The 26,176-nt window shown below is 42.6% G+C and overlaps 1 protein-coding gene across 6 annotated transcripts in view; it reads left to right on the forward strand.

Moving 5' to 3' along the window:
• The first annotated feature begins 1,967 nt into the window (after positions 1–1,967).
• The window catches only part of phldb1b (pleckstrin homology-like domain, family B, member 1b), a 104,816-nt gene continuing 80,607 nt past the window's right edge, over positions 1,968–26,176 (forward strand). For 5 of the 6 annotated variants that reach the window (XM_008296894.1, XM_008296895.1, XM_008296898.1 and 2 more), the window contains exons 1-4: positions 1,968–2,033; positions 3,114–3,215; positions 7,866–7,989; positions 10,156–10,326. In XM_008296894.1, the coding sequence (XP_008295116.1) occupies positions 1,998–2,033; positions 3,114–3,215; positions 7,866–7,989; positions 10,156–10,326 (433 nt within the window). In that variant the 5' untranslated portion in view covers positions 1,968–1,997. Of the gene's footprint in view, positions 2,034–3,113; positions 3,216–7,865; positions 7,990–10,155; positions 10,327–16,453; positions 16,847–26,176 lie in introns of those variants that run through there. The other variant, XM_008296900.1, reaches the window with a different exon arrangement.

The raw sequence follows: 26,176 nt of genomic DNA on the forward strand, positions 1-26,176 counted from the left end.
GGATAGATGAGCCAACAAAACATCGCACTCTCCTATTTCCAGCTGACAATGTTGGTTTTTTTCCCAAAATATCTCAAACTTTAACCATGTGTTTGTTATTGCAACCATGACAACAAAGCTTCAGTGACCTTAACAGAGTCCAAATTTAACCTATTTGCTGAAATCTAACCAAGTTGTTTTTGTGCCTAAGTTTAACAAAATCTATTCCAATTTTACATCCTCATCCCATCATGTGTTCTTCAGTCGTTTTGATCGGCTACCCGAAGCACTTCAGATGCATATCCACGTCCCACTGGACTGGACTGTATCAGAGCTGCCCTGATAGAACCAATGTATTATTTCAAGCCCTAAATAACAATTTATATATTAGCCCCGTCAGAAATCATAGTGAGATACTTTACCCTCTTCATGTGCTTTAATTTCTAACATGACTACACTGTAAAACATAAAACAGAAATATAATGAAATTAGAGAATCTTTATGAAGCTAATAAAGCTAAAAAGTCTACGTAAACTTCAACATACTTTTTTTCTCTTCAGATAACTGTAGAGCTTACAGTCATGAGTTATCTGATTTGAGGTGTTTGGACCTAAAATGATGAGATGAATCGACCTGCGGCTGGCTGAGAGTTTATCAGTGCTTTAAAATAAGTTTTAACAAAAACAAAAAACAAAACCAGAAATGCTTTCAGACTTACCACAGTGCAAAAGAAAATAACTGGGAGCAGCCTCACAGGTTGTCTGAGGTATAAAATGGTTTCAATCCGTGCAGCTCATAGTTGTTCACATCAAACAAAGAACTGATTCCTTAGTTTGACAAAATATAAAAGGAAAGCAGGTCCAGTGATTGTCTGTGAGACAATTTGTGATTGAACATTGAAACTGTTCAGTAAACGCAGCTAATTTTATCTTTCAAAACTCAGAAGATGATGCTAAAATAATTACTCAACCTCAGTTCAGTTCACTCATAATATCAGGGCAGCAGGAAGACTTTGGTTTCTAAGCTGAACAAATGTAAAATGACTTGCATTGTGTCATACTTTAAGAAAGATTCCTGCGTCATTTGTACAATTTCACTCCAACAGTACACAATTGTGTTCATTTACCTTTCTAATAATGTGATTTTACAATCTTACAATGTTGAAACGACATCGTCCACATTTATTTTAGTGACCTTGTACATTTTTAGGTCATGATGTGACACTTTAACTAAAATAAAATCAAGTTTATTGTCATGTTGCTGTACATACACATTAGTACAGGCAAGATGAGAGAGGGTTTCTTCAGGATCCAACGACTGAAAGCAATTTAAATAAAGAAGTGTTTGCACATCTGGATCAGCAGTTCAGCACCTAATACACAATACGGTATAACAGTGTAATGCACAAGCTTGTGATCTTGTCAGCTGTTTGTGTCTTTCTTTTGGAGATCAACTCATCCACTACAGGTATTTCTTACTGGACATCTGTGTTCTACTTTTCATGGTTTATTCATGGCGGCTTGTTCAGTCAGGACTCGTGGTACATTTGCATTGTGCATAATTACAGAGCTCCTCCTGTCCTGATTCAACATGTTCAAAACTTTATTTAAACAAATCACTTCTCTCATCACTCCTTTCCTCTTGCCCTTTTCTTCTTCTTCTCCTCTCTTTTGATCACTGCTTAGACACACACACGCACACACACACACACACACACACACACATATGTCTCCCTGTTATCTGTGACTTTGCTGCTGCCAGTCAGGAATGTAGGTCTTAGTTTAGTGGAGCAAGCAGCAACAGGTCTCTCCTCCTCAATGGGAGCTTGTGGAAGGTGGTGCGCCGCCGCTAGCTTTAAACAAAAGACTGAGATCAAGACAAAGACACAATCTGTGTTTCATGGATAGAAGCAGCCTTGAAGAAATTGTTCTGAATTCATCCTGCAGTCTTAGAGGTGTCCCGCTCAATCTGGTTCACTCTGATAGGATTTAGCCAGTAGCCAGGAGCAGCTCTTTGCCATGGAGGCGATGCATTTGCTGGACAACTGGACAAAGGTAATTATTATATTTAGACGGTCGCAGACAGGTTAGCATTTAGAAATCGATTGAAATTCCTCATCAGGAAAATTGCACTGAAATCTGAAGGAGAAGAAACTGTGTCTTCAACCTCAAATGAGAGTTTTTATTGCACAAAAGCATTTGCAGAGGAAATATTTAAAACATTTGTTTTTATTTTCTGGCTGTTTTGTGATTTACTGTTTGAGGCGTGCTGGAGGCTGACTCCGCTGAATATCATTTCACGGGTCTGTCAGGAGAGCAAATATGATGATATTGCAGCAGGGTTTTGTTATCCTGAGGGCAGAGCACATCAGAACCATATTTTCCATCCCCGCTGCACAACATTTTAGGCATGCAAACGACTCCGGGTACACTCCGATTCCCTGTGATTGGGATAATTATGTGTTTTCTAACCTTTCCCGTGTGGTTTTTCTGTGCTTCCTCACAACCACACGCTTCTCGCATCTCACATAATGACTGCAAAAGTGTTTTCTCACACATACTCACGCTTACGCAGAATGTGGCTACTTAACTGGGGTACTAATATAGCCGTGGAGCATTATTTATAGCCATTTGTTCTGTGCTGACCTGATGGAAATACCCAAAAGTGACTTGAGCAAGAAGTGAGGCATTTGTGGGATGTGTGCACAGTTTGTGTGTCTGTTTTCATAGAGACATGAGAGCAGCCGAGGCGGATGATTTCCAGTGAATGTGTCAACCACCAGGAGATTCCAGTGTGTTAATATGTGTGTTCCTTCCTCTACACACTGTCTACCATCTGCTGTGTGTGTGCGAGCTGACAGCATGAATCACACCTAGACGTGTAGGCAGAGGAGGGAAGGGGAATCCCAGTAAATAGACTTTGACTTTTTGAAATTATAGTGACAGAAAGTGTGAGTTTGGGACATTTTAAGAGATTTTGCACTTTCTTGACTTGTAACTGTGTCAAAAGCTAAACACGAGAAGATAAAATACACAAGCTTTCCATGTGCTAACCTTTGTTATTTTTTTAGAAACGAGGTCGCCAGTGATGACGTTTGTTGCTCAGTGTTCAGATGTTGTAATTTCCTCTTTCAGGACCTTCATGTGTCGCAGGGAGCCGTGGACAGCTCAGTGGACATGGACCGCCTGAACAGGAACATGCCCGAGGTTGGACGGCAAACTCACCAGGTGTTGCAGGTGAGTGTGTGTGTGTGTGTGTGTGTTAGCAGAGGTAGATAACAGGGGAAAAACTTAGCCTGAGGATTCACATCAGAACTTAATTGTTCAAAACTTGGCAGCCTCCACAGAAAAACGCTGTCATATGTCATCAGTGTACCAGCTCTGTTACTTGTTTCCAGTGTACACACACAATAGGCGCTCTCTTCTTCTGATAACTGTATCCGCTGATGTTAAATGTCACCACATTGGCCGCTCCGACACATTTCTGGCACTCAAGACGATAAATACAGAGCTGAAGACCGACTTGTCACCGAGTGAAGAGGCAGCAGGTCGGGTCAGCGTCCATATGTCAGTGTGCTGTAAAGCAGGAATCTTCAGCCAGAGTCAGTAATTAGACAGAGCCGGAGATTGGACGTCTGCGTTTCCCACCTGCTGGGCCCGACAATCCTATCAGGAATTAAAGGGATGTATGTGTGTGTGCGTGTGGTGTTGTTTTTTTTTTTTTCCCTCTTTGCATTTATGCAAGTTAGAGGGAGTAAGAAAGATAGAACAAGATGAGATTAAACTTTAATGATCCCTGTAGGGGAACGAGGATGGTGCTGCAGATACTGAAAGGAAAACAGGGATTTAATTAAGAATATTGCAGATTTGGGGTGTTTGAGTGGAATTTGACTCCATTTTAGAAAGAAGGATGTTTCTTGAAACACAAGTACAGCACAAATGGAAAAAGTAAAAAATATAGATTAAAAATGAACCTGAAGACGTATATATATATACTTCATAAAACAATTCAATGTATAAATGAAAATTGATGTTATTTTAAACAGCTGGACTCCAGTCAGCACTGTACTGGCAAAGCAAGGATCCATCTCAGTAAAACTCTACGAGATTATCTGACAGGATAATTCCAGTTTAATTCAACTTGATGTATTCCTCATTAAAGCTAGGGTAGGCAGTATTTTTTTAAAAAACGCATGAATTGGTGCCAGTTCTTGTCTAAAATGACATACTAACCTTTCTGCATATTGCGTTTTGTTTTTAGCTTGGTTTTCTTTTATTTTTGTTGTTTTGCTCTTTCCAGATTTCTGCTTTAATCGGGCTATCGTGTCTCAGCGTGTCATGCAAACTTTGCTGTCGTAGAGATTCAGGGAAACAAAAAACTGCACCAAACAGGGTATATTTGGGCGAAAAGCAACTTTCTGGAAAAGCAGATTTTTGCATGAAACTATTTAATCATTTGGTTTTTAGCCCGACCAAAAGCAAACACAGAAATCAGCCACCTGCATAGTCATCTACACATAACGTGTATTGAGTGCAAAGTTAGCGTGACCGGTGAAGCAACATCAGCCACAAATACAACAGAATGAAATACAAACACTGCTGTGGCTCAGGTGGTAGAGCAGGTTGTCCTCCAGTCCCTCCACAGTCAAAGTGTCCTTGGGCAAGACACTGAACCCGAAGTTGCTCCCAATGGCAGGCAGCACCTTGCATGGCAGCTCTGTCACCATTGGTGTGTGAATGTGTGAATGGGTGAATGACAAACACATTGTAAAGCACTTTGGATAAAAGCACTATATAAGTACAGACCATTTACCAAATAAACTGGAATTTTTAGACTTGAAAAGATACCTAACTTGGAATCCCACCTCCAAAACCACCAACATCCACCTAACAAAATACATCCAAAACAATCCAGTGCAATTAGCAAAAGAAAAGAAAAAAAAAGAGAAGGAAAGAGGGGAAAAATTAATAATGCATTTACATGTCTAATCAGCAGAGCCTCCACTGTGTGCATATGCAGTATGTGAATGTACAAGCACAATAATTATGTCTGTGTAAGCGTTTTTATCTGCAGCTCCTGCTGGAGAGAAACCCTTAGCACTTTTATTAGAAAAGGATTTAATAGAAAAGATTTTTGCATTATATCTACTATCTGGTACAGTTTTATTTTAGTATTTACCAATATCTCTGTGAGAAACTTCCCAAACTGGTTGATTGTCTGAGATTTATGCCCAGAAATAAAGGTTCATAGTTGCATTATTTATTTTTATTTTTACTTAATCTGCCTTTTGCATGCCAGACTTTGCTTTTTAAGAGTCTTGTATTCATGAAATGTCTTCAAAGATCTCATTGATATTAAAAAAATATATCTGGTAATCAAATAAATTAAACAAAGAATGATGCAAAGCAATGAAGCAGATAGAGAGGGTGCACAAAATGCATAATAAAAACATAGGATGCGTTCATCAGTGCAGACTTCACCTAATCAAATATATTTAATTTACAGATGTAGTAGACGTGTAGTGTTTCTCATTCATTCATGTATAGATGACACTACAGTGCATCCTGAGCATGTGAAGTCTGTGCAGACAGACAGAGGGAAGCTGCTGCACCACATGGGAGCAGCAGCACACAGCAGATCAGCCTGAATGAATCCTGCAGCGTTCGGCCCACTGGCACCTCCCCTCTCCTCCCATCACTCCCAGCGAGCCTCCCAGTGCCTTCCGAGCGAGCCAGTCTCCATCTCAGCAATCCTCTTAGACTTGACCCCACTCCACCGACCGACCACCACAATCAGATAATCCTATTAGCACACACACGGCTAGCTAACCAGCCGAGTGGGTGAGTCAATGATCGCGTCCAGGTTGTAAATAAAAAAAAAATGTAAGGGCTCCAAAGTGGGACAAAAAGACGCAGTGGAAGCAGGTTTTAAAATGCAAATCCGTGCCAGCTAATGACTCCACACCCATCAGAGTTCATTTGACACTTGAGCTGGCACAGAGGCCTTATCAGCCCCGCAAGAAAAAAACACAGCTTCACTCACTGCATGTCAACACGAAAGAAATGGAAGTGGAACGTCTTTTGCTGTCATGTGAGACCAAATCAAGGGGTTCAGGGTTTCTGCTGACGCTCATGAAATCACTCAAAACACAGAAAATACAGAAAAAGTGCTCATTTATATTATTGTTGAAAACTGGTTGCTATATGTGACATTTGCAGTCAAGATGGTAAAAAGTTTGGACACAGCATCTCATTCAAAGGGTTTTGTTAATTTTTATTAGTTTAAAATGATGCAGATGGAATCATGTAGTAAACAAAAAAGGGTTTAACAAACCGAAGCATGGGTCATATTTTATATCCCTAATACGTGGCCGCTGTGTGCCTTGATAACAGATTTGCTCAATATTGTCAATATCTTAATGAAGATTTCCATTTTTTTCCACCTGGTGTGTTTCTTCATAATGTGTCTGTGGGTCAGGTTCATTCTGCACCTCCTTGTTTCCATTTAAAGGCTCACCAGCCAAAAAAAGTCGGGAACCACTGGTCTAAGTTCTGCATCATTTTTCAAAAAGAATGTTTTCACATGTCAAAATAGCAAAAGGACGGGTGTAAATAAAAAGTGGCAGCTAAATTCCATTTCGCTGTTTCAGTTTTAGCAGCCTTGTATCGAGTATTTTTAGAATCATGGATGGCGCTCAACAGGAGAACTCATGTATTCAGCGATGTCAAACCCGGGGAGGTAGAACACAACATAACATTTTTTTTTTTTTTGCTGCGATGGGAGTAATTTAACAATAAGACTAAAAAGCAGAATCCGCTTTATATCCAGGCATTGCTGAGCTGAAAAGTGCTCATCACAAGTTAGCTCGCTGAAGCCCCTCCAGGAGCTTCATGTTTCTTAATTGCGGAGGGCTGTTGCTATGGCGACATCCCTTCCCCCCTCGCTGAGCCGAGAGCACATGGTGGTGCTTCAGGCAGAGCTACGAGGGGGAAGACGACACGCAAACACACACACGAGCACACACGAGTGCACACACACACACACACACACACACACACATCCTTCAGTGTGTGAGGAATATGTAAACAGCCAGAGCAGGCAGCAGTGGAAATGGCCTCCCATAGTGAGGAGACGTCTTCTTATCCCACAGAGGAGGATGAACCCTCTCTCTCCCCCTTTCTCTTCCTCTCTGTGGGGTTGATGCATTAGTGAAGCAGTAAAACTCCAATCTGCGCTGGACAGAGAGCAGAGCTGTGCCTCCCCCTGTTACGCCACATATTCACATTTTTGTTGTCTGTGTGTGTGTGTGTCTGTGTGTGTCTGTGTGTGTGTGTGTGATGCTCAACCAATTAGTTCAGCTAATGGACAGGAAATGATTCCTGCCTCATTTACAACCACCCAGACGGAGTTGTGCAGATCCAGGCAGAGGATGAGGCTTCTGTAGGTTCACAGGTGTAGAGCGCATCTCCTCATTTAAGTTACATACAGTGTGGACCAACGTCTGCAAAACTGTGATGCTTTCAAGAAGGTGTAATTCTGAGTTTATTATATTATGATTTAATTATTTTTTTAAATTTAAGACTCAAATATTTAAAAAAAAAAAAAACTGTTAATTAGATATTCTATTCTGGGTTTTTTCTTTTGTATTTATAAATAAAATAAACTGTTTTCTTTGTATTAAACAGTAAAAAACAAAACAAAAACAAAACACCAACCCTCCTCACAATAGCATTTTGCAAAATCAGACGTGTCCCATAGCAGCCAATTAAAATCCCTCCTGACAAAACAAAACGCTTCTATCACACAGTGCAGATATATTATAGAAGTATAAAGGAGTCTGTGTTGAAAATACTAACATACCACTCACTGTCTGACTTTCTCTGCAGAGCACCCCGCTGGACCTGATCGAGACCGGGAAGGGGCTGAAGTTCCAAGCAGAGCGCCCCCACCTGGTCAGCCTGGGCAGTGGGCGACTGAGCACCGCCATCACCCTGCTGCCGCTGCCCGAGGGTGAGACACAAACACAGTCCACCGGTTTACCTCAGAGAACGAGCACAGTGTTACAAAATACACTTGAGCGCATAGTTTTTATAGAACTGATCACTGTTGGGGCTGCAAGGTGGCTCGGTGGTTAACACTGTTGCCTCGCAGCAAGAAGGTCGCCGGTTTGCGTCCCGGTGAGGACACCCGGGATCTTTCTGCGTGGAGTCTCCATGTTCTCCCCGTGCAGCGTGGGTTCTCTCCGGGTTCTCCGGCTTCCTCCCACACAGTCCAAAAACATGTTGAGGTTAATTGGTGATTCTAAATTGTCCGTAGGTGTAAATGTGAGTGTGCTTGGTTGTCTGTCTCTAAGTGTAGCCCTGTGATAGACTGGTGACCTGTCCAGGGTGTCCCCTGCCTTCACCTTCAGTCAGCTGGGATAGACTTCAGCCCTCCACGACCCTAGTGAGGATTAAGCGGTGTATAGATAATGGATGGATTATCAGAGTTACTATATTCATAAAATCTTCATTAACCCTCCACAACCAATCACAGCTGATTCAGTGAGTTATAGAGTAATGATATGATTGGTTAACTTGCTGTCACATTGCCAGACATTATCACATTGTTCAATTTCTATTACATTACTGGCTTTATTACATTAGATTCATTTGTCATGATTTCACAACATTCATGTTTCTGTACAGAGGGCCACAACAACAACAGCAGACACTTCCATCTCTAGTCACCCCACCCTGTTGTCACCTCTAAATCTATCGTCACCCTTGTCTGTTGTCCTTCCTGTTTCTGTCTGTGCCTCTGCAGGCTGGTTTGCTTTGAGTTTCTGTTATCACGGGTTTACATACGTCCAGACTGAGTGTCGGACAGCGCATGTGTGTTTGGTTGTTGCACTTGACTGTGACATTTTGTTGGGCCTCTCTCATCTCGAGACTCAGTGCAGATAAAGGTTAGGTTTGTATGCTTCTGTAGTGTCAAAATCAGCTGTGTACATGACCCCTCAAAATATACAGTACCACTGAGGGTCACTAGTTGTTGGATCCAAACATGTGTCCTGCTCCAGTAGACTCACATTCAGAAAGTGTCAACTTCTCTCCATAAATACTGAGTCAATACATTTTTCTTTACAAGTCATCATGATGTCATCGGGTAAATTCACTGCCTCTGTCCTCTGTGCTGGTGGTCGTTTTTGTCATACCTTCATCATTAAGTAGGTATTAGGCTTTAAAGAGAGCTCTGTGTGTTGGTGAGGCTGCTTTGACTGACTTGTCTGGATGAGTCACTCACTGCTTCACTCAGCTTCACATATCTAGAAGGTTCTGACTCCATCTTTTAGTGCAGTCTGTGTCTCTGGAGTGCAGTCGCTGCAGTTTATATCTTAGTTTAATATTTCCCAAAAAGTAAACATTTGGTATTATAATAATAATTTATCAGGTGAGATAATCAAACAGTCTGATTCTGGTGTAACTTTGACTTTAAGTAACTTTAATATGTAGTGTTTTGCTTTTCCTAAAACGATACTATGTATGATCAATCACTAATGTGCTTTTTGCAGTAAAGTTTGTAATGGTTAAAAGGATTAACCAACATTTGTTTACATGGTGTTTTTTGTTATCCTACCTTCATTATGGAAAAAACAATCTCGTCTTAGTTTGCTATTTCTTTAAACTGCATTGCCTCAAACCAAACCTGCACACTTGTTACTTTATCTACAAATAATTATGATTATAACGGGAAATGAACAGGAAAATCAGATTTGACTCAACTAGTATTATCACACTTTAGTCAATTCATGTATGTTTCCTTTAAGTCAGTTCAAGAGATCCCAGTAATCATCAGTACTAGTGCTGATCAGTTTCACAATACAGTCTATACTGTGTGCAGTCATATCTGCATTTTTTTTTTCAGTCATTTTTTTGTCTTTATTAGGTAGTACAGTTGAGAGAGAGACAATGAAAGTAGAGGAGACAAATTGGGGACTTGCAGGAAAGAGCCATGAGAAGGACTCGAACTCATGACCGCTGCGTCTGGGATTGTAGTCCCTGTACACGGGTCACCAGCTCAACCAGTTGAACTATCAAGGCGCCCATACCTGCATATTTGATCTGTTATCAGAGTTTGACCACACTACTGCACCACTGCATCAGATTTAAGTCTAATATTCCCTCCCTCCCGCAGGCCGCACCACTCTGGGTCATGGTCCCATGGACATCAACATCCAGGGCCCCGGGGTGGCAGCCCAGCACTGCTACGTGGAGAACCGGTCAGGGGTCATCACGCTGCACCCCTGTGGGAACCTCTGCGCTGTTGACGGGCTTCAGGTCAAACAACCCACCCGTCTGTCACAAGGTAGGAATCAGCTCGGCTTATGTCCCATAATACACTCTGCTGCCTTAAAAGGTCTCCGCTTTGACCAGAAGTGCCGTGTGAATCTGGTTTCCCAGACTGCCAGCAGTGTTAGTTGTTGGTTCTGCTTTGTAAGGATTTCCATCTGGTCCATGCAGACCAAACATTAGTGGGAACCAGTAATCAGAAATGAGAGGATACATGGTTTCTATTTAACCCAGCTGTAATTTCTCCTGTCTAGCGATATGCACGATCTCAGTTATTGTGAGCCAAAGATCAATCCATCAGCTCTTCGCCTCGTCAATGAAAATGCAGCACAGGAGCCAGCAGGTCTGTTCAATAAAATGCACAGTCTGTGCTTTTAAATAGCTATCGATCGAGAGCAGCCTGAGGTTCCTGTGTTAATGAGTTAACAGAGTGGGCTTTGCTGTGCTCAGGCATGCAGATATCGGAGAAACCAGAGGACGAGATGAATTGATTCTCAATCTCTTGCAGCTGTGGTGGATCTTAGATTGGACTCTGTGGAGAGTGTTCCTAATATGACCCCTGGGATGAACATTTTTAAATTAAGGACTGTTGTCACATAAAGCAACGTTTCCTGAGAACGTATGGATGCTAAGGACGGAGGTTAATGGGACTCCTGGATGGACTCACCAGTCCACCAACACACAGAGTGGAAAGTTGTTGAATAATGCAGCTGAAAGCAACTTGCTGGTTATAGAACTCTAATTTAGAGGTTTGCTGCAGACAAAAGAGAGGAGAAGCGTGATGTGAACTGGTGTAGTGTCAAGAAAATCTGCACATGTGACAAATGGATCAGGTGATAAATAGAACGTATTGACTGATTCCCTCCAGAACTGGGACTGCTCTTTTCTTTACATCACGCCTGAGCTAAACAACATGTGTGATGCTCCTTTTTTTTAAGTTATTTTTTTGGCCTTTGTGCCTTAATTGATAGTGCAGTGAGAGAGAGACAGGAAAGTAGGGGAGAAGAACATGTGGGAAAGGTTCATGAGCGGGATTTGAACTCATGACCTCCACATTGGGACTGTAGCCCTACACATAGGACACCAGCTCAACCAGGTGAGCTATAGCTGTGCCCCAAGTGCGATGCTCCTTTTGATTCATTTTTTAACAGCACAGTCGTCCAATAGACTTCTACAGAAGTACAGAAAGTGCAGCAATTCATAAGAAGTGGTATCTCCAGGCACTTTACATAGTAAGATGAAAATCTTTGAAAATTACAGAGAGAAACTCATCAGTTTCCAAAGTTTCCTTTGAGGTGGTTCTCTGGTGTTTTTGTCATCTTCACTCTTATTTAGACTCATAAATTCGATGAACTCATCACTGTGGTGCTAGAAAACAGAGCAGAAGGTTGTGGCAGAAGGAGGAAGTTACTCTCAACGTGTAGTTAACGTTGTGAAAGGGTTTATTTAAACCAAACCATAATCTTTTCCTAAAGGTAACAAAGTAGGTTTGGTGTGTTAACCTGGCCAAAGAGTGACTGAAAACTAAATATGAACCTGACAAACCTGAGTAATATGTGAATTATGCCAAAAAATGACAGACCTATATGGGACACAAACCTGAGTGTCCTGGATGGGAGGTCATGTGTTTGATAGACTCAATCTGCCACCGTCGTCCCTCTGGAGGTGATATACTCAGTCTTTACACCACCTGACCCCTCAGCATTGAGAAATAACTCTAAATGGATGCCCAGTGCTCTAATTGGCACTGAAGTGTCGTGAAAAAGAGTCTGTATGTGACAAGTTAGGAGTGGTAATGTGCTGACACTGTGTTTCTGTTACCTTTCTTATAGATATCATCACTGACTGCTCAAGTATCGTACTTCAGTCCAGTTTTAACATACTTTAACTTTACTTCAGCATTTCCATTTTATATTACTTTAAACTTTAATCCTCCCATAATGCAAAGAAAAACACTGCATGTGTTTACACTGAGATTTTAAATTTTTTCACCAAATGATCCAATGTTGCTGTAAAATATCCGTTTGTTCAAGCATTATTCAAATGTTTTATTGTCTGTTTTGGTACAGGCAGTACTTGGTTAAGCTTAGGTAAAGATGATGCTGTGGTGTGAGTTTAATATTTTCTTCTCTGGGATGGCCACCCACTCCTCAAACAACTGCGGTTTATCAGTGTGACGCTTAATCCAAAAAAAAAAAAGTTGCCTCTGAATCTAATTCAGTCAGCAGTGACGGTGCACCTAAATATAGATGGGAAACAATTTGGTTGCGTAAAAATAAATCATTTCTAGGAGACAGGGTGGTCTAGTGCCAACATTACATGGAAGCATAAGACAGCTTTTGATGAGCTGAACCAAGTGAAAAAAAATATGGAGTTCAACACTGAACCTGTACAGTGAGCTTACAGTCTGTAAATTTAAAAAAAATAAAAATAAAAATAATAATAAAAAATAATAATAACTTCCAAAAAGTGGAATTAAAAGGTGTTTTATAAAAAAAAAAAAGCAGCAATAATAAATCATTAAAAAAAATTAAAAAATAAAAAATAAAATAAAATACAAAATACAAAAGTCTGTACAGGTGGGTTTATAAAAGCTTGTTAAAGTTTGTTCCACAGTCTAAACACAGTGTAATCACAGCTAATACAGTAAAAGCGGGGTCCGCGGCTATTTTCAGCCTGGACTGGGAAATGTTTTAACAGTTTATGAGCAGAATAAGTGTTTAAAAGTTCTGTTGTGTGAAATGAAACCAGAAAAATTGGTTAAGATATTAAAAAATGGAAGAAATAATAGCATAATTAAACAAAGATTTTTCTCCAATACGTCTTGTTGTTTTCACTGAATCGGTTCAGGACTGAGCAGAAACGTACTCGTATATACCAAAAAAGAAAGAAAAGGTTTGCTGTGAGACAGATGTACGAGGCGTGGTCTGTCTGGTATGCAGGCCTTCTGTGTAATTGAAGCTGACAGACAGGTGTGCTTTGCCTGTTTGCATTATACTGTAATCTTGCACAATTTGCTGCTCAACTGAATTAGAGGAAGTAAAACTGTTAAGTGTGACTGTTTCACTTCACTCATGGAAAATTTATGGAAGTTTACATCAGAGGGAGCGCACAGCGAGTTAAAGGGACGCCGCTCTTCATTACTCACAGGATGTCAGCTTCCCTCTGTGCTGCTGTGTAATCAAATACTGAAAAATGAACTTTCTTTATGCAGTGACTGTGTGAGCGGAGGAGCATGTGTGTTGTCTGCCACTGTGTCCCTCTGTCCCCTGGTATGCTGACCTGAACTCTGGCGGGGTAACCTGAGTGGGGACACAGGGCTATTTTTACTGCCCCCTCTACCCCAGACAGAACTGAGTTTAGCCCCAGAGGGGGTTTCAGGTGGAAGAATGAGTGTGAGGGTAAAGCAGAGTTCAGTGTCAGGCTCCTGGAGAGTAAAGTCCGGTGGACGAGCTGAAGTGGTCATGAAAGGAATAGTTTGCGTTGTTAACAAGGCGGTGTTGCTCCCTTCAGTGTTAATACGTGTTGATACTGATTTTACAGCAGGAAGCTTATCAGACTGTGTTCGTAACGTGCCACTCCCATGTGTTACGTACACTATATGAGTAATACATTACAAGACGCTGAGATTTTCCCTACAAAGACAAGTGAGGCGCTATGGAGACCACAGGATGCATCACAGCCAGCGATGACTCGACACATCTGTGTGTCAGAGGTAGTCTGACGCTCTGGCTTTATCTTTTAGTTTGCAGATAACTAATCTGCACCTTGAGAGGGTTTGACTTGTCACTAGGTCAGTTTATACAAAATCAAACAGCAACAAGTTGCCGCAAAATGAAAATGTGCTCAACAAAGGGGTTTGCTGGTAATCCTCTTGGATTTACAATATAAATGAAAGGAGCCGAATGGAGGGAAATCCCGACAATGAAAGGGCATGTAAAAACTAAGCCAGTTTGTTCAAAGCAGGATGAGCTGATGTTTAAAGGGATAAAGGATGGCCGGCCTGATTCAGCCCATCAGGAGGAACACAAGGAGCAGAGGGGCTCAGAGGAAAAGCCTCCTCAAACATGAGCAGGACAACAGTGTCTGGCTGAACACGACCGGCAGACACCATTAATCACTAAAACACTGCAAACAGGGAGAGAAGGAGGTGCTCAGAACATGAAGCAATGTTGTATAGTTATATTTTAAAATGATTTTTGAATAATAACAGAAGTTTAACAGTGTGCTGAACCAATCTGGCACATCAGTTTTACTTGAAAAGTCACAACAGAACTTTCTCGGTCTGACAGAAACATGGTTTTTTAAAAATGTATTTAACAGCTAAATAGTAACATACAAATGTTCTGGCTGCAAGGTGGAGCAGTGGTTAGCACCGTCGCCTCACAACAAGAAGATCTCCGGTTCGCGTAGTGGGGGCACCGGGATCTTTCTGCGTGGAGTTTGCATGTTCTCCCCGTGCAGCGTGGGTTCTCTCTGGGTTCTTCCCACAAGGTCCAAAAACATGTTGAGGTTAATTGGTGATTCTAAATAGACCGTAGGTGTGAATGTGAGTGTGCTTGGTTGTCGGTCTCTAAGTGTAGCCCTGTGATAGACTCCAGCCCCCCGTGACCCTAGTGAGGATTAAGCGGTGTATAGATGATGGATGATTAGACAAATGTTCTGGTAAACATCAGCAGCATGTAGAAATCACACATACATGATACAAATCAGATTAGAAACCATAAAAAAACACAAGTGTGCACACAAAACGCCCTCAGTTAGTGATTTTAAGGGAGAATTTTATAGCTTTCCAGCAGCTTAGTGCTTTGTTTTGTTGTGATTTCAGGACTGTTGTTCAGATTCAGGAGAAAAGGTGAAAACATGATGGTGAATTAGTACATTTCTGTCTGTTTGAAGAAGAATTAAGCATATACATTGATATAATGAATCAGATCCTCCAAAGGCTGCAATAGTAGACAGCTTTGAAACGTGAAAGTTCAGATGTGTCTGAAACATTTGGGATGTTTGACACTCAAAGAATAAGTGTTATGTTTACAAAAGGTGCAAGAGACATCATTTATGTCTATAAATCTGGCAATATTAGAGTTAGCAGGGTACATTTAATGTGAAATTTTAAAATGCACTTGTTTATCATGCAGTTGTTTAATGTCTTTTCCTTTAAAATAACCCAAATGCCATCATAGTGATCTCACGTTGTGTGATTTTTGACAGACAAAAACGTCAACGGTGTCAGAAAGATGTGTGGCAGTCATTTGTAGGCCGGATGTTTAGGATCTATAGAAGACATGATGTGCACTGTAGGAAATGTTGGATCCAGCGTTTTGGGAAAGAGAATATGAGTGAGTGGAGAGAGACGCAGAGGAAGCAACAGTGTAGAGTTACATCTATTTTAATGAAAAAAACATCTAAATATGTAACTCTGACACACAGAGACGAGCTTTTAGGGGTTAAATCAACAACTGCAGAAGGATTACAGAGAAATATTTCTACTATCTAAGGAATCTGAGCACTTCTTCCACCACTGACCTTCTCATCCACCAGCCAACTCACATCCCTGCATTTTTCTTTCAGTTTTTGTTTTGGTTGGAACGCTCTGGCTTTAAATCAAGTCAGTGGGTCAGAAAAATAGCACATAAACAATGTCATAATCTTCTGCCACACACAGCCGGATAACACTTAGTGCAGAGGCTAATGCGCCTCCAGGGAACTCCTGTGTGGAACGCTGCCTTTAATGTGCATTTTTATAGCTTGTAATAAATGTCTGGCTCAACCTTTGTTCTTTTATCCAGTGATCGGGGTGAGACGTGAGGCAGAGGAACACCTCGGCTTTCAGTTTGGCACCTTTCCATATTCAGATCAGCTTTATTGGCAGTGGAAGTTGCCAAAAACAGCACAGACTGACATTAACATAATCAATAGCTCAATGAATGTTATTGATCAGTTTAGTTTTTGAAGCCACGTGGTGTCTCCCTCAGCAGACCTCCCTCCCTCTCCTCCCCTCGCCTCTCCTCTCTCTCTCTGTGTGGTTGCTCTGACTCAGGATCTCCACCTTCTTTTCTTCCTGCTGCTCCTCCTCTCTGCTCCCTGTGACAGCCTCACTCCCTCTGCGGGCTGAGGGATGACTGAGAGCCAGCTGTTTAGCTCCAGGAGCCCCCCGGCAAGCAGGGCTCAGCCGCGACACAAGCGCGTCCGTGTGGATCCGGAGACAATGGATCCACAGTGACTGTAAACTGGTTTGAATGCAGCGGGATAAACCAGCGCACCGGTGGATGAAGCCGTGTCCTAACAAGTGGCCAGACAGCTCCCATTGTCAACTCTGAGATAGCTGCAGAATATATTAAGAGAGTTTGGGGCTTTTTTAGGATTATCATAACAAAAGCGCGTCCGGGACAAAAAAGAGAAAAAGCCCCATAAACGCTGCTGTTGTTCCACAATAAGACGCAGAAACGGACAAAAACACGTGGTTGTGTTTAAAGGAGCAGAGGCGATGAAAACAGCGGAGGGACTGAGGAGGTTCATTCATTGGAGTTAAAGTAAGTTGGTGTGTTTTCACTGTGTGCTGCTTCCAAGCGGGTTTAAATTCGTTTTATTTTTGTTTTTTTTTTAGTTTGGATTTTGTTGTAGCCGGTGCATGCTGACATTAGGTGATGAATAATTCAGTAACTTCAGCTGGACCCAAGTGTTTCTCTTAGGTTAGCTTACCAGCTAGCATAGTCTGGACACTAGTTGCTGATGTGAAAATAAAAAAAAGACTTTAACGGTCTTTTTTTTCGTCGCCAAACTCTATTCAAAAATTTGAAAAATGTAATATTTTACCGTCATATTAGTAAACCACGCGTCACTGAACGCTAACTACGACTGTACGTGAATTATAGGAGTCAGTGTTCAATTCGGCATGCATGCACCAAACATTTCTTGCTGTAGCTGTTTAAAAATTCTACTTTTATTTCGCTCCTGCTTCCTGCTGTCAGGTCACCGTTAGTAGCTGGTCTACAATGGTGGGCGGTTGCTACCTGTGCAGACAAATCACAGAAAAAGCCCATTTTTATTCGCTTTAAAGAGCTGCTTACGATTATTAACTAATCCGAATTCTTCCAAATACTCTTCTGGCATGAAAGAGTCGTTTGGGTTATACTTAACGCCGACATGGGATGCCTAACGCCAAGAGAATTCTAAACTTCCTGATTTTTTGAACGGAGTTTGGTGTGTCGCTCCTTAACGTTCAACATGAACACCTGCTCTAACGCTGCTGTCCCCAGCCACTCAGTCCCCAGAGCTGAGTCCTAACTTCCCAGTGCCTCCATGTGAGTTCTGTTTATAGACTACAAACATATACAAGTCTGCCAGGTCTGCAGTTACCCCCCGGCCAGCCTGGCATGAGCAGACCTCACTGTGTCTGTCTACTGTTACACTGCTATTCCTGGTTTCCAATGTGACCTAACCATGGCTGGTGGCTGCAGCAGAATAGAGCCTCCCTTTCATGCATTCTGCTTATTCCGAGGCCTCCGGCTCCACGAGTTCTGATCACGTTAGACAGTTCAAACCCTTTCTTCCTAATCAGTTGTTCCCACTGCTGTGCACATGTGGTCATTGCCTCTCCACCGCCTCTGCTGCTCCTCAACATCTGTCGCCTCTGACACATTGCGTTGACCCCATTGTAAAGAGAGGATGTGAGGAGTCAGAGAGAAGCCCCTCTGCAAACACTCATCAGGCTGCCGGGAGAGTGATGTGGACTCCCAGCGGGGCCCGAGCACAGGCCAGACATGCGTGAGGGCCGAGCGGGGCATCCAGGGGGCAAAGGGGCTGGTAGCAGCTGGCGCGCATACGCTGGGCCGATGTGTGTGTTGTTGTTGACACGGTCTTGGACCATGCATCCTCTGACTGCACCCAGGGTCAAGGCAGCGTGTCCAGATGAGATGGTGGTTAAGTACTACAAATATACAAGTGACTTAAGTACATCAGACTGGAGGCTCTGCACTGAATTCCACACATGCTCACAATATCTGAATTTTAATCTATATTTCTATTCATGAATGGATCTTATGTATGAAAGGACAGGCTTTGGAGGCGATCAGACATAAGGGATATCAGATCTAATCTTGGTTTCCTTTCAATGTGTTCTGGAGTTTTATTGAAATAAGGTCATCGTTCTCAACAAATGTTCTCATCATTTCTCACATTATTTGAACTCAGCGAAGGCCTGGAGGTTATGGGAAATGCTGTTTGGTTTACAGAAATCTACTGTCCTTATGTGAACATGTGAAGTGAGCCACATGACATGCTGTTGACAAAGGCTCTGTGTCAAGGCTGGATTTTTAGGTATTTGTAGTTGCAAATGCCAACGAGAGTTTGAATGAGGTTTTCTGACTTCTGGAAGGTTACCAGGAAGTTGTCAAGGCGATTTAGACACATGCAGACAACAAATACAGCGATCCAACGATAAACTCCTCTGATTCTGAGGATTCTCTATCAGTGGTTCACAAAATTTCAAACTGGTATCTGCACCAGGAGTGGTCCGGCTTCAGTGCATTTCTAATTCTCTTCCACACCGTTTTTGTAAAGTGTTTGCCTCAAGATCTGAACTGATCCAACAAGTTTTGACTCCTTGGGGCTATAAAGTTAATCAGTTTCAAATCAGAAACACAATTTTAAGCACTGAAATCAGCAGATTTCAAAGGCTGCAATTTTGGATATACATGATAAGTTAAATGCAGTATTATAGAGAGTTAGTTGTGTTTGCCATAGATCAGGTTCATCACGCATGCTGCGGTTCAACAGACATAAGCCTCGTTTCATTATTTAAGAGCCTCGTTACACCTCATACATTTTGCAGCACAACTGACCCACTGTTTAAACGCTCGTGTTGATAATTCTACTAACTCACGCTGTCCTCTTTGTGTGACAGTCACACTTCTTGTGGTGTCTCATGCGGTAATGCTCCATCACGTGTTTTACATCTATTACACAGTCGTCACTGATCTGATGCTTAACTTAAAAAAAACATTGAATCACAATAACTGTCAAGAAAAGTGCAATTAAATGTTTTCCCGACATTGTTCAGCTGTAGTAGGGCTGCACAAATACACCTCATAATGATGTGCTTTATGCTTCATCCTGATCTTTTTTTTTGAGTATTTTGGGTGACACTTTGCCACAATAAAGCACCTGACAGGGAATCTTAGAGCCCGACTTTTTATCTGTCTGATTCAGACTGTAAAATGTCTACGATCCCACGCTACATTTTATTGCATTTTATTGAAGTAAAAGTTACTGTTGTGTGACTCGACGCTTGACTGAAATCTCAGTTTGCTGCTCGCTATCGAGTAAACTACTGAGTTTGTCTTATAAAGGGAGGATTCTGCACACGGCTAATGTGTTTGATTTCCACATAAAATAAAAGTAGTACGTTTTCAGTTATCGCCCTCTAATGAAACAGGAGCTTCTTTGTTCCAGGTAATTATACAACTAAACTGTTCGGAGGGTGTGTGAAAAGGAGCACTTTAATTTGAAGCATCAAGTTTTGCTGCTGCAGCTCCACACAGCTTGTACACAGACTGCAATCTCATACACAACAAGTAGTGCAAATAAAAGGAGATTTGCACCTTAATGCACAGATGCATCCAGCTGCAAGACAGGCTTTGAAACGAACAGACTAGTGTCACAGATAAATGCAAAACCCCCTCCCACAAATTAGTCCCCTCTGAGCAGCGGCCCGCCTCTAAACCACTTGTAAGTCGCAGTTAGGTTTGATATTGATCGATCCTCGCGCCTGCAGCCATCTGCCTCTGGGAGCATGTTTAACAGCAGGGGATTGGCTGTAGTTGTCCTGACATAAAGGAGAAGGAGAGGGGTGTGTGTGCGTGGGGGGTGTGGAGGAGGAGGGTGGGGAAGCAGGGAACATCTGTTCGGACGCGCTGTAACCAGCCTCCGACACGTTATTGTGATGAGCGTCCACTAGAGACAGCAGCTGACAGCCTGCTGGTCAAAGCATCTGCTCTGCGGGATGTGGACGCCGCGAGCATGACGGAGCGTTTTAAAGGGGAACTCCGCTCATTTTACACTTGGAGTTCATTTGGCTGGCCACAAGGAGAGACACTCAGCCTGTGGAAAAACCCCCAGCGTGATGTCTCCTGTGGCCCTGCAGGGAGCTCACTGAAGGATGCTAACAAGTTGTCTTATGAAAAACACTGGGTTTGGTGTTTTTGAAGGCTTCGCCACATTTCAGTTGAAAGTTGGGGTATTTCAGAGTTTGCTGCTGTGATTCTGACCACTTGTTTTGTTCTCTCTCTTGCGAGTCCCTCGGTTTTATGAATTTAGATTCTAAAATCAACGGGGTGCTGCTTTAAAAGTCTGGAAATTTGATTTTGAAGAGGTTCTGATGATGAGAATCTGTTTCTGTTTAGGTTTTTATTGTACTATTAACAGTTACTTGAAACCTAACATGAAAATACCGTTGAACTTTCCCAGCTTTTATGTGGCAAATGCTGTGCGGGTCCTCAGGGTTTGCTGGATTTAATGACAAAAATGAAAACTCCTTGTCAATGCAGTCTATTTATGCACTTTTATGTTGACAGTTAATAAAGTGTAGATAGGACACAGCGACCACTGGCTGGACCTTTGCGTGTGATCCACCGTCTGACTGGATTTTCTGCACAACAAGCTCAAGAGCATGCTAATGAAGCTGCTGCCCAGGAGCAACCGCTGTCTCCAGACGTCCTCCATCGTGGCATCGCTCTGGCGTCAGACTGCCTTCAACATGTGATCACTTCTTCCAAGTCATTTCTTCCGACTTCTTATTTGTTCAGATGGTTATTCCCACATGATAAGAATGCAAGGTTCGTCTCTCCTCCTCCTCCTCCTCCTCCTCCTCCTCCTCACACACTCCTTTCAGACCAGCTCCATATCTTCCTCTGGTATGTGCGTCTGTGTTTGATGGCCCCTGGCTTGGCGAAAGGCAGTCATTGATTAACTGGAGGGTTTGACTCCTTGGCCTTTGCTGAGGCTGTAAACCATCAGCTTTCCATAGCAACTGTCAGCCATAGTTGAGGGCATCCCTTTGTCTGCGAGCTCCTCCAGACACTTTAGTGACGTCCCACGCTGGTGCTTTAACGGCAACGCCTTTGTTTGTTGTGCAAAACAGTAAAATCACAAACTGACCAAAGTTTTTCCCCACAGCTAAACGAACAGTGAATAAAAGTTGCAGCGACTACAGAGTGCATTTTGCCCGACAGGATGAGTGGAGTGAAGTGTAGCGAAGCTGCATAAATACATAGCTCCGGGGTATTATGGTGATTCTCTGCTATTTGAAGCACAGTCAGGACTTAGGGAGGCAGATTCCTGCAGCTGCTGCCGTTGATCTGTGTAGTGCTCATCGCGGTATAAAGTGGGAAACGTTAAGGCACCGAACTGCACCTTTTAGATTTGTTCTAAGCTGTTGAAGAAGAGCCGGCCATACGCTCACTTTGGACACACTGTGTAGTGTAAGCTCTTTTTATTTGGATGTGTAGAGGCTCTACTTTGTGTGGGATTTAAAGCCACTTTGAAGGCAGCCTGTGCAAGTTTTCAAAGTAGAAGTAACGCTGTCTTCCTTTTTAGAATGCAAAGAAATAAGATGAAGTGTGGTTCAGTTCTGTGCACTGAGGACATTTCCTGCCACAGTCTTATGAAGTGTGTTATGACCTGAAGCTGATGGAGGCCGACTTTAATGACCTACAGCACAGTAACTTTGATCTTAGATTGTGTCTTTTGTTTGTTAGTGTATTATTATGCATTATGTTGCTTGATATCCTGTCTTACCTAAATGGTAAATGCTCTGCATGCTCTGCAACTATATATTCAAAGCAATGTGTTTCTCATTCACACACCCATTGATACACCAGTGGTGACAGAGCTGCCATGCAAGCTGCTGCCTGCTATTGGGAGCAACTTCTGGTTCAGTGTCTTGCCCAAGGACACTTTGACTGTGGAGGGACTGGCGATCAAACCGCCAACCTTGCGATTGGAGGACAACCCATTCTACCACCTGAGCCACAGTCTTACCTGCATGATAAATCCCGTGTGCTTACAGTGGCTCTGTCTGTCACTGTGGTGTGAATGAAGTTATGAGAAACATCAAAGTGACCTGAATTCTGGCACTTTATCAGACTGATGATGCAGCAGCGTTCCGTGTGTCTGGAACGGGCCCAACGTAATTGTCCAGTTTTCTAAAGTTTATTTGCTGCAGAGGTAGTTGGCAGATGAATGAAATTATGACAAGTTTTTCTTCCTGGAAGCCAGCTCACACACACTTGTAGCTTTTTAAATCTCATACATGCTTGTTTTTTCTTATATTTCTTTTGATGTCCCCATTGGCTCGGATGCATTCCAGTCTGTTCTCATTAGAGCTGCTGAACTAAACAGAGAAGTGGCCAAAACTGAGCCAGGCTAAGAACAAAATGCCTTTAAATGATGCACATCTAATTGGTCTCACTCCCTTAGAAACTTGTTGAGTGGTCTTAATATGAATCAGTCATTGCAAGACATCTAGTTTTCTTTCCTCCCTTCGTATCCTCTTTGCTCTGTCAGGACGGCAGGAATCCTGTGAACATACTTGCATGAGGTGCGATGTGTTTTCGCAGCTCCTGACGGGCAGGCCGGTCCACAGGGAGCAGCAGCAGTCACCAGCCTGATGGGCCATAATGTGCTACTCGTGTGTAAATGTGTAGCAGCGTGTCTTTGTCGTGTGTGCTCGGACAAACTGTGCGTGAACTCATTGTGCTAGAATGTGAAGCGCTCTCTCTCTGACCACCTCTGGTTCCTCTGATCTAATCTTCTGGGAAATGTACTTCAGGCTTAAGCCGGCACACTGGAAAGATTTAATGCGGTCATACCAGCGCAAAGGAAAGAAGAAAGCACACGCAGGGATGTTATTAGAGAAAAGATGGAATATTTGGTCCACGGACACATTTCCAATGGGCTGGACGGAGCGGGGCCGCTAACCACTTCTCCTTTTAATGCCACGATAGCCTTGAGGCACGATGTGGCATTAACACTGATTGGCCTGAGTGCTCCCACAGGAACACTCGCCCGGCTTTACAGTGATTACTGCTGTCAGCTCTGGTATGAGGTCAATAGTTCTAATAAATGTTATTTTACTTCACATTACAGGTTCCATCTATTTCAAGTTTCATTGTTCCTTTTTTTGTATCCTTACAAAAAAAAAAATGCTTATTTGTTGAATTCATTTCAAGACTTGCAGAAGAGTCGCAGCTCGAGGTCGGGTTTGGCAGATAAATGCTTTAATGAAGATGTTCGTATTTCTTTAACAATAGTGCCAAAGGTTTTAGCAGTGATCTTCACCGAATACAGGAAATGTGCCTAAATGAAAGCATCAGCTCCAAATGATACACTAAAGGTATGAAATCAGTTCATTTATTATATAAATTTGCTGATGATGTGTGTTTAATATGAAACAGAACAGGTTTCATATCCAGCCCTAGTTGTTGGAGTTAATGGAGTTTAGTGCTGAAAACATTCGTCAGTTCATTGATTTGATTGACAGTTATTTAACATGCAACAGACTGATGATTAAATCAGTTCTTAAGCAAAACATGAAATAGGTTCTGGTTCCAGATTTTAATGCACAAACCTTTGCAGTTTTATGTTGTAGAGTAGGGCTGCAAGGTGGCTCAGTGGTTAGCATCGTTGCCTCGCAGCAAGAAGGTCGCCGGTTCACCTGGTGGGGGCACCGGGATCTTTCTGCGTGGAGTTTGCATGTTCTCTCCGTGCAGCGTGGGTTCCCTCCGGGTTCTCCGGCTTCCTCCCACAGTCCAGAAACATGTTGAGGTTAATTGGTGATTCTAAATTGTCCGTAGGTGTGAATGTGAGTGTGCTTGGTTGTCTGTCTCTAAGTGTGGCCCTGTGATAGACTGGTGACCTGAACCTGCCTTCACCCTGAGTCAGCTGGGATAGACTCCAGCCCCCCATGACCCTAGTGGGGATTGGGCGGTGTATAAATGATGGATGGATGTTGTAGAGTTCCAACAATTCAGCTGATGTTCTCATTTTTCAGCTTTTTTTTTGACATTTTATTGACAAGCAGTAATTGATTGTTTGAATAACTGGCTGATGAATAGACAATGTTGAGCATTTAACGGTGGCTGAGGCTGCCACGGTGTCAAAATCAAAAACTAATCTTGCTTGTTTCAATGGAATTGATCCACAAACTATGTTTTCAAAGTGAATTCTAACGGGTCAGTACAGCTTGAATGAGTCTTTTCCTGTGCAAAAAGTGAATTTAAACGTTGTTACCGACGTCTTATTTAGATTTTATGTTACTATAAATGGAATTTGGCATTTTTAAAAATAAGAAACCTTTAAGAATTACATGCTGCTGTGTTTGACATTGTAAAAGGACCATTTGTTTTTAGTTTTGCTGACAGATGCTATATATAGATTGCCACCTTGACTCAATTTCTACCTTTTTTACATCATGTGCTCTATAATCCACTTAGGGCTGTTGCTGCGGTTTTATTAGAGAATGGGGTGATGTTGTCCTTGTGGGAAGGTGGTGAGGATCTTTACGTTGTGTCATATGGACAGCTCTATGCAGATGAAGGGCTTTTGCGATGTGACGTAATAAATGACACCCCGCAAATTGCCCGATGCAGCACTTTTAAAGCACATTCCTTGTTTGCATGTGGTTGTTTTCTGGGTAGGAGTCGTGCTGCTCTGGAGGACAAAGCGCGGCTCAAAGATGCTGTTCTTGCAGTAATACTCAGAGTGCACTCACTGTGATGAAGCCAGTGATTAGACCAACCGCTGCTGGAGGGCCGGAGGAGGAATTGTTCTCCCTCACAGCGCTCAGGGAATCAATCTAACTGATTAACTGGAGGGTTGTCACACACCTGCACACCTCCTCATCCCCCTCCTCTCGTCGACGCCCGTCCTTTCCTTTCCGCCGTGGCTTCATGTATTTGCAGTTCTGAAAAGTGGCGATGTGTCATATTTTCCCGTTGGAAAGCGTTCGAAGCACAGCCCTCGATTAGATCTCAGTTTCTACCGCAGCTTGTTTTGCTGAGCTCAGCCTCGGAGAGAAGTAATCCAGAGATGTTTGCGAACCGCTGGCTGTTGGAAGAATCCTGACATGCTTATGCCGGGTCAGAGGGTTCTTCTGGAGGAGGGATGAAAGGAGAAGAAGAAGAAGAGAGATACCGGTGTGTTTTAAAACACTGAAGCCAACGTGGTCGTGCCAGATGTGGAGCTGATAGATTACTGCTGCTCATGAAACCAAACTGTAGCTGATCCAAATCACTGCTGATGACTGGTTGATTGAAGTGAATGAGGTTTGTTATTTGAAGTTGGATGAGGGTGACCAGCTATCCTGCTTTATGTGGGTTTGATGAGATGAGATGGGTTGTGCATTTTGTTTGAGCTTCCAAAAATCAGCGCTGCAGGACAGATGCTTTTCTGAAGCCTGTCTTCTATCCAGAGGCTGTGAAGAAATGTAGGGAAGGCTGCCATCGTGGGCCTGGGTTGGATGTTTGATAAAGTGCAGGTTAACCTCCCACTGGTTTTTGCTGCCTGGCAGAATCGCGAGTCACCGCAAAGTCACCAGTTATGCAGATTTCGGTGGAACATCAGGGACACTACCACAAAGGAAAGGAAATGCAGCGACAACAAAAACTGAGAAACTACTTATTACTGGGTGACGTCGGTAGAACGTTTTTTCGCCATTTCTGCTGGTTGTTTTTCCATTTCACATGGCTGAGAATATGACGGGAAACAACACGGCACATGAAACGTGGCTCAAAAAGAGATGTGCCGTTTTCCACTGTTAGACGTCGTATCGAAATGATAGACGGCCTCCCGGCGCTGCTAACGTG

Source organism: Stegastes partitus, unplaced genomic scaffold, assembly GCF_000690725.1.
Source record: "Stegastes partitus isolate 25-593 unplaced genomic scaffold, Stegastes_partitus-1.0.2 Scaffold1162, whole genome shotgun sequence".
NCBI lineage: Eukaryota > Metazoa > Chordata > Actinopteri > Pomacentridae > Stegastes > Stegastes partitus.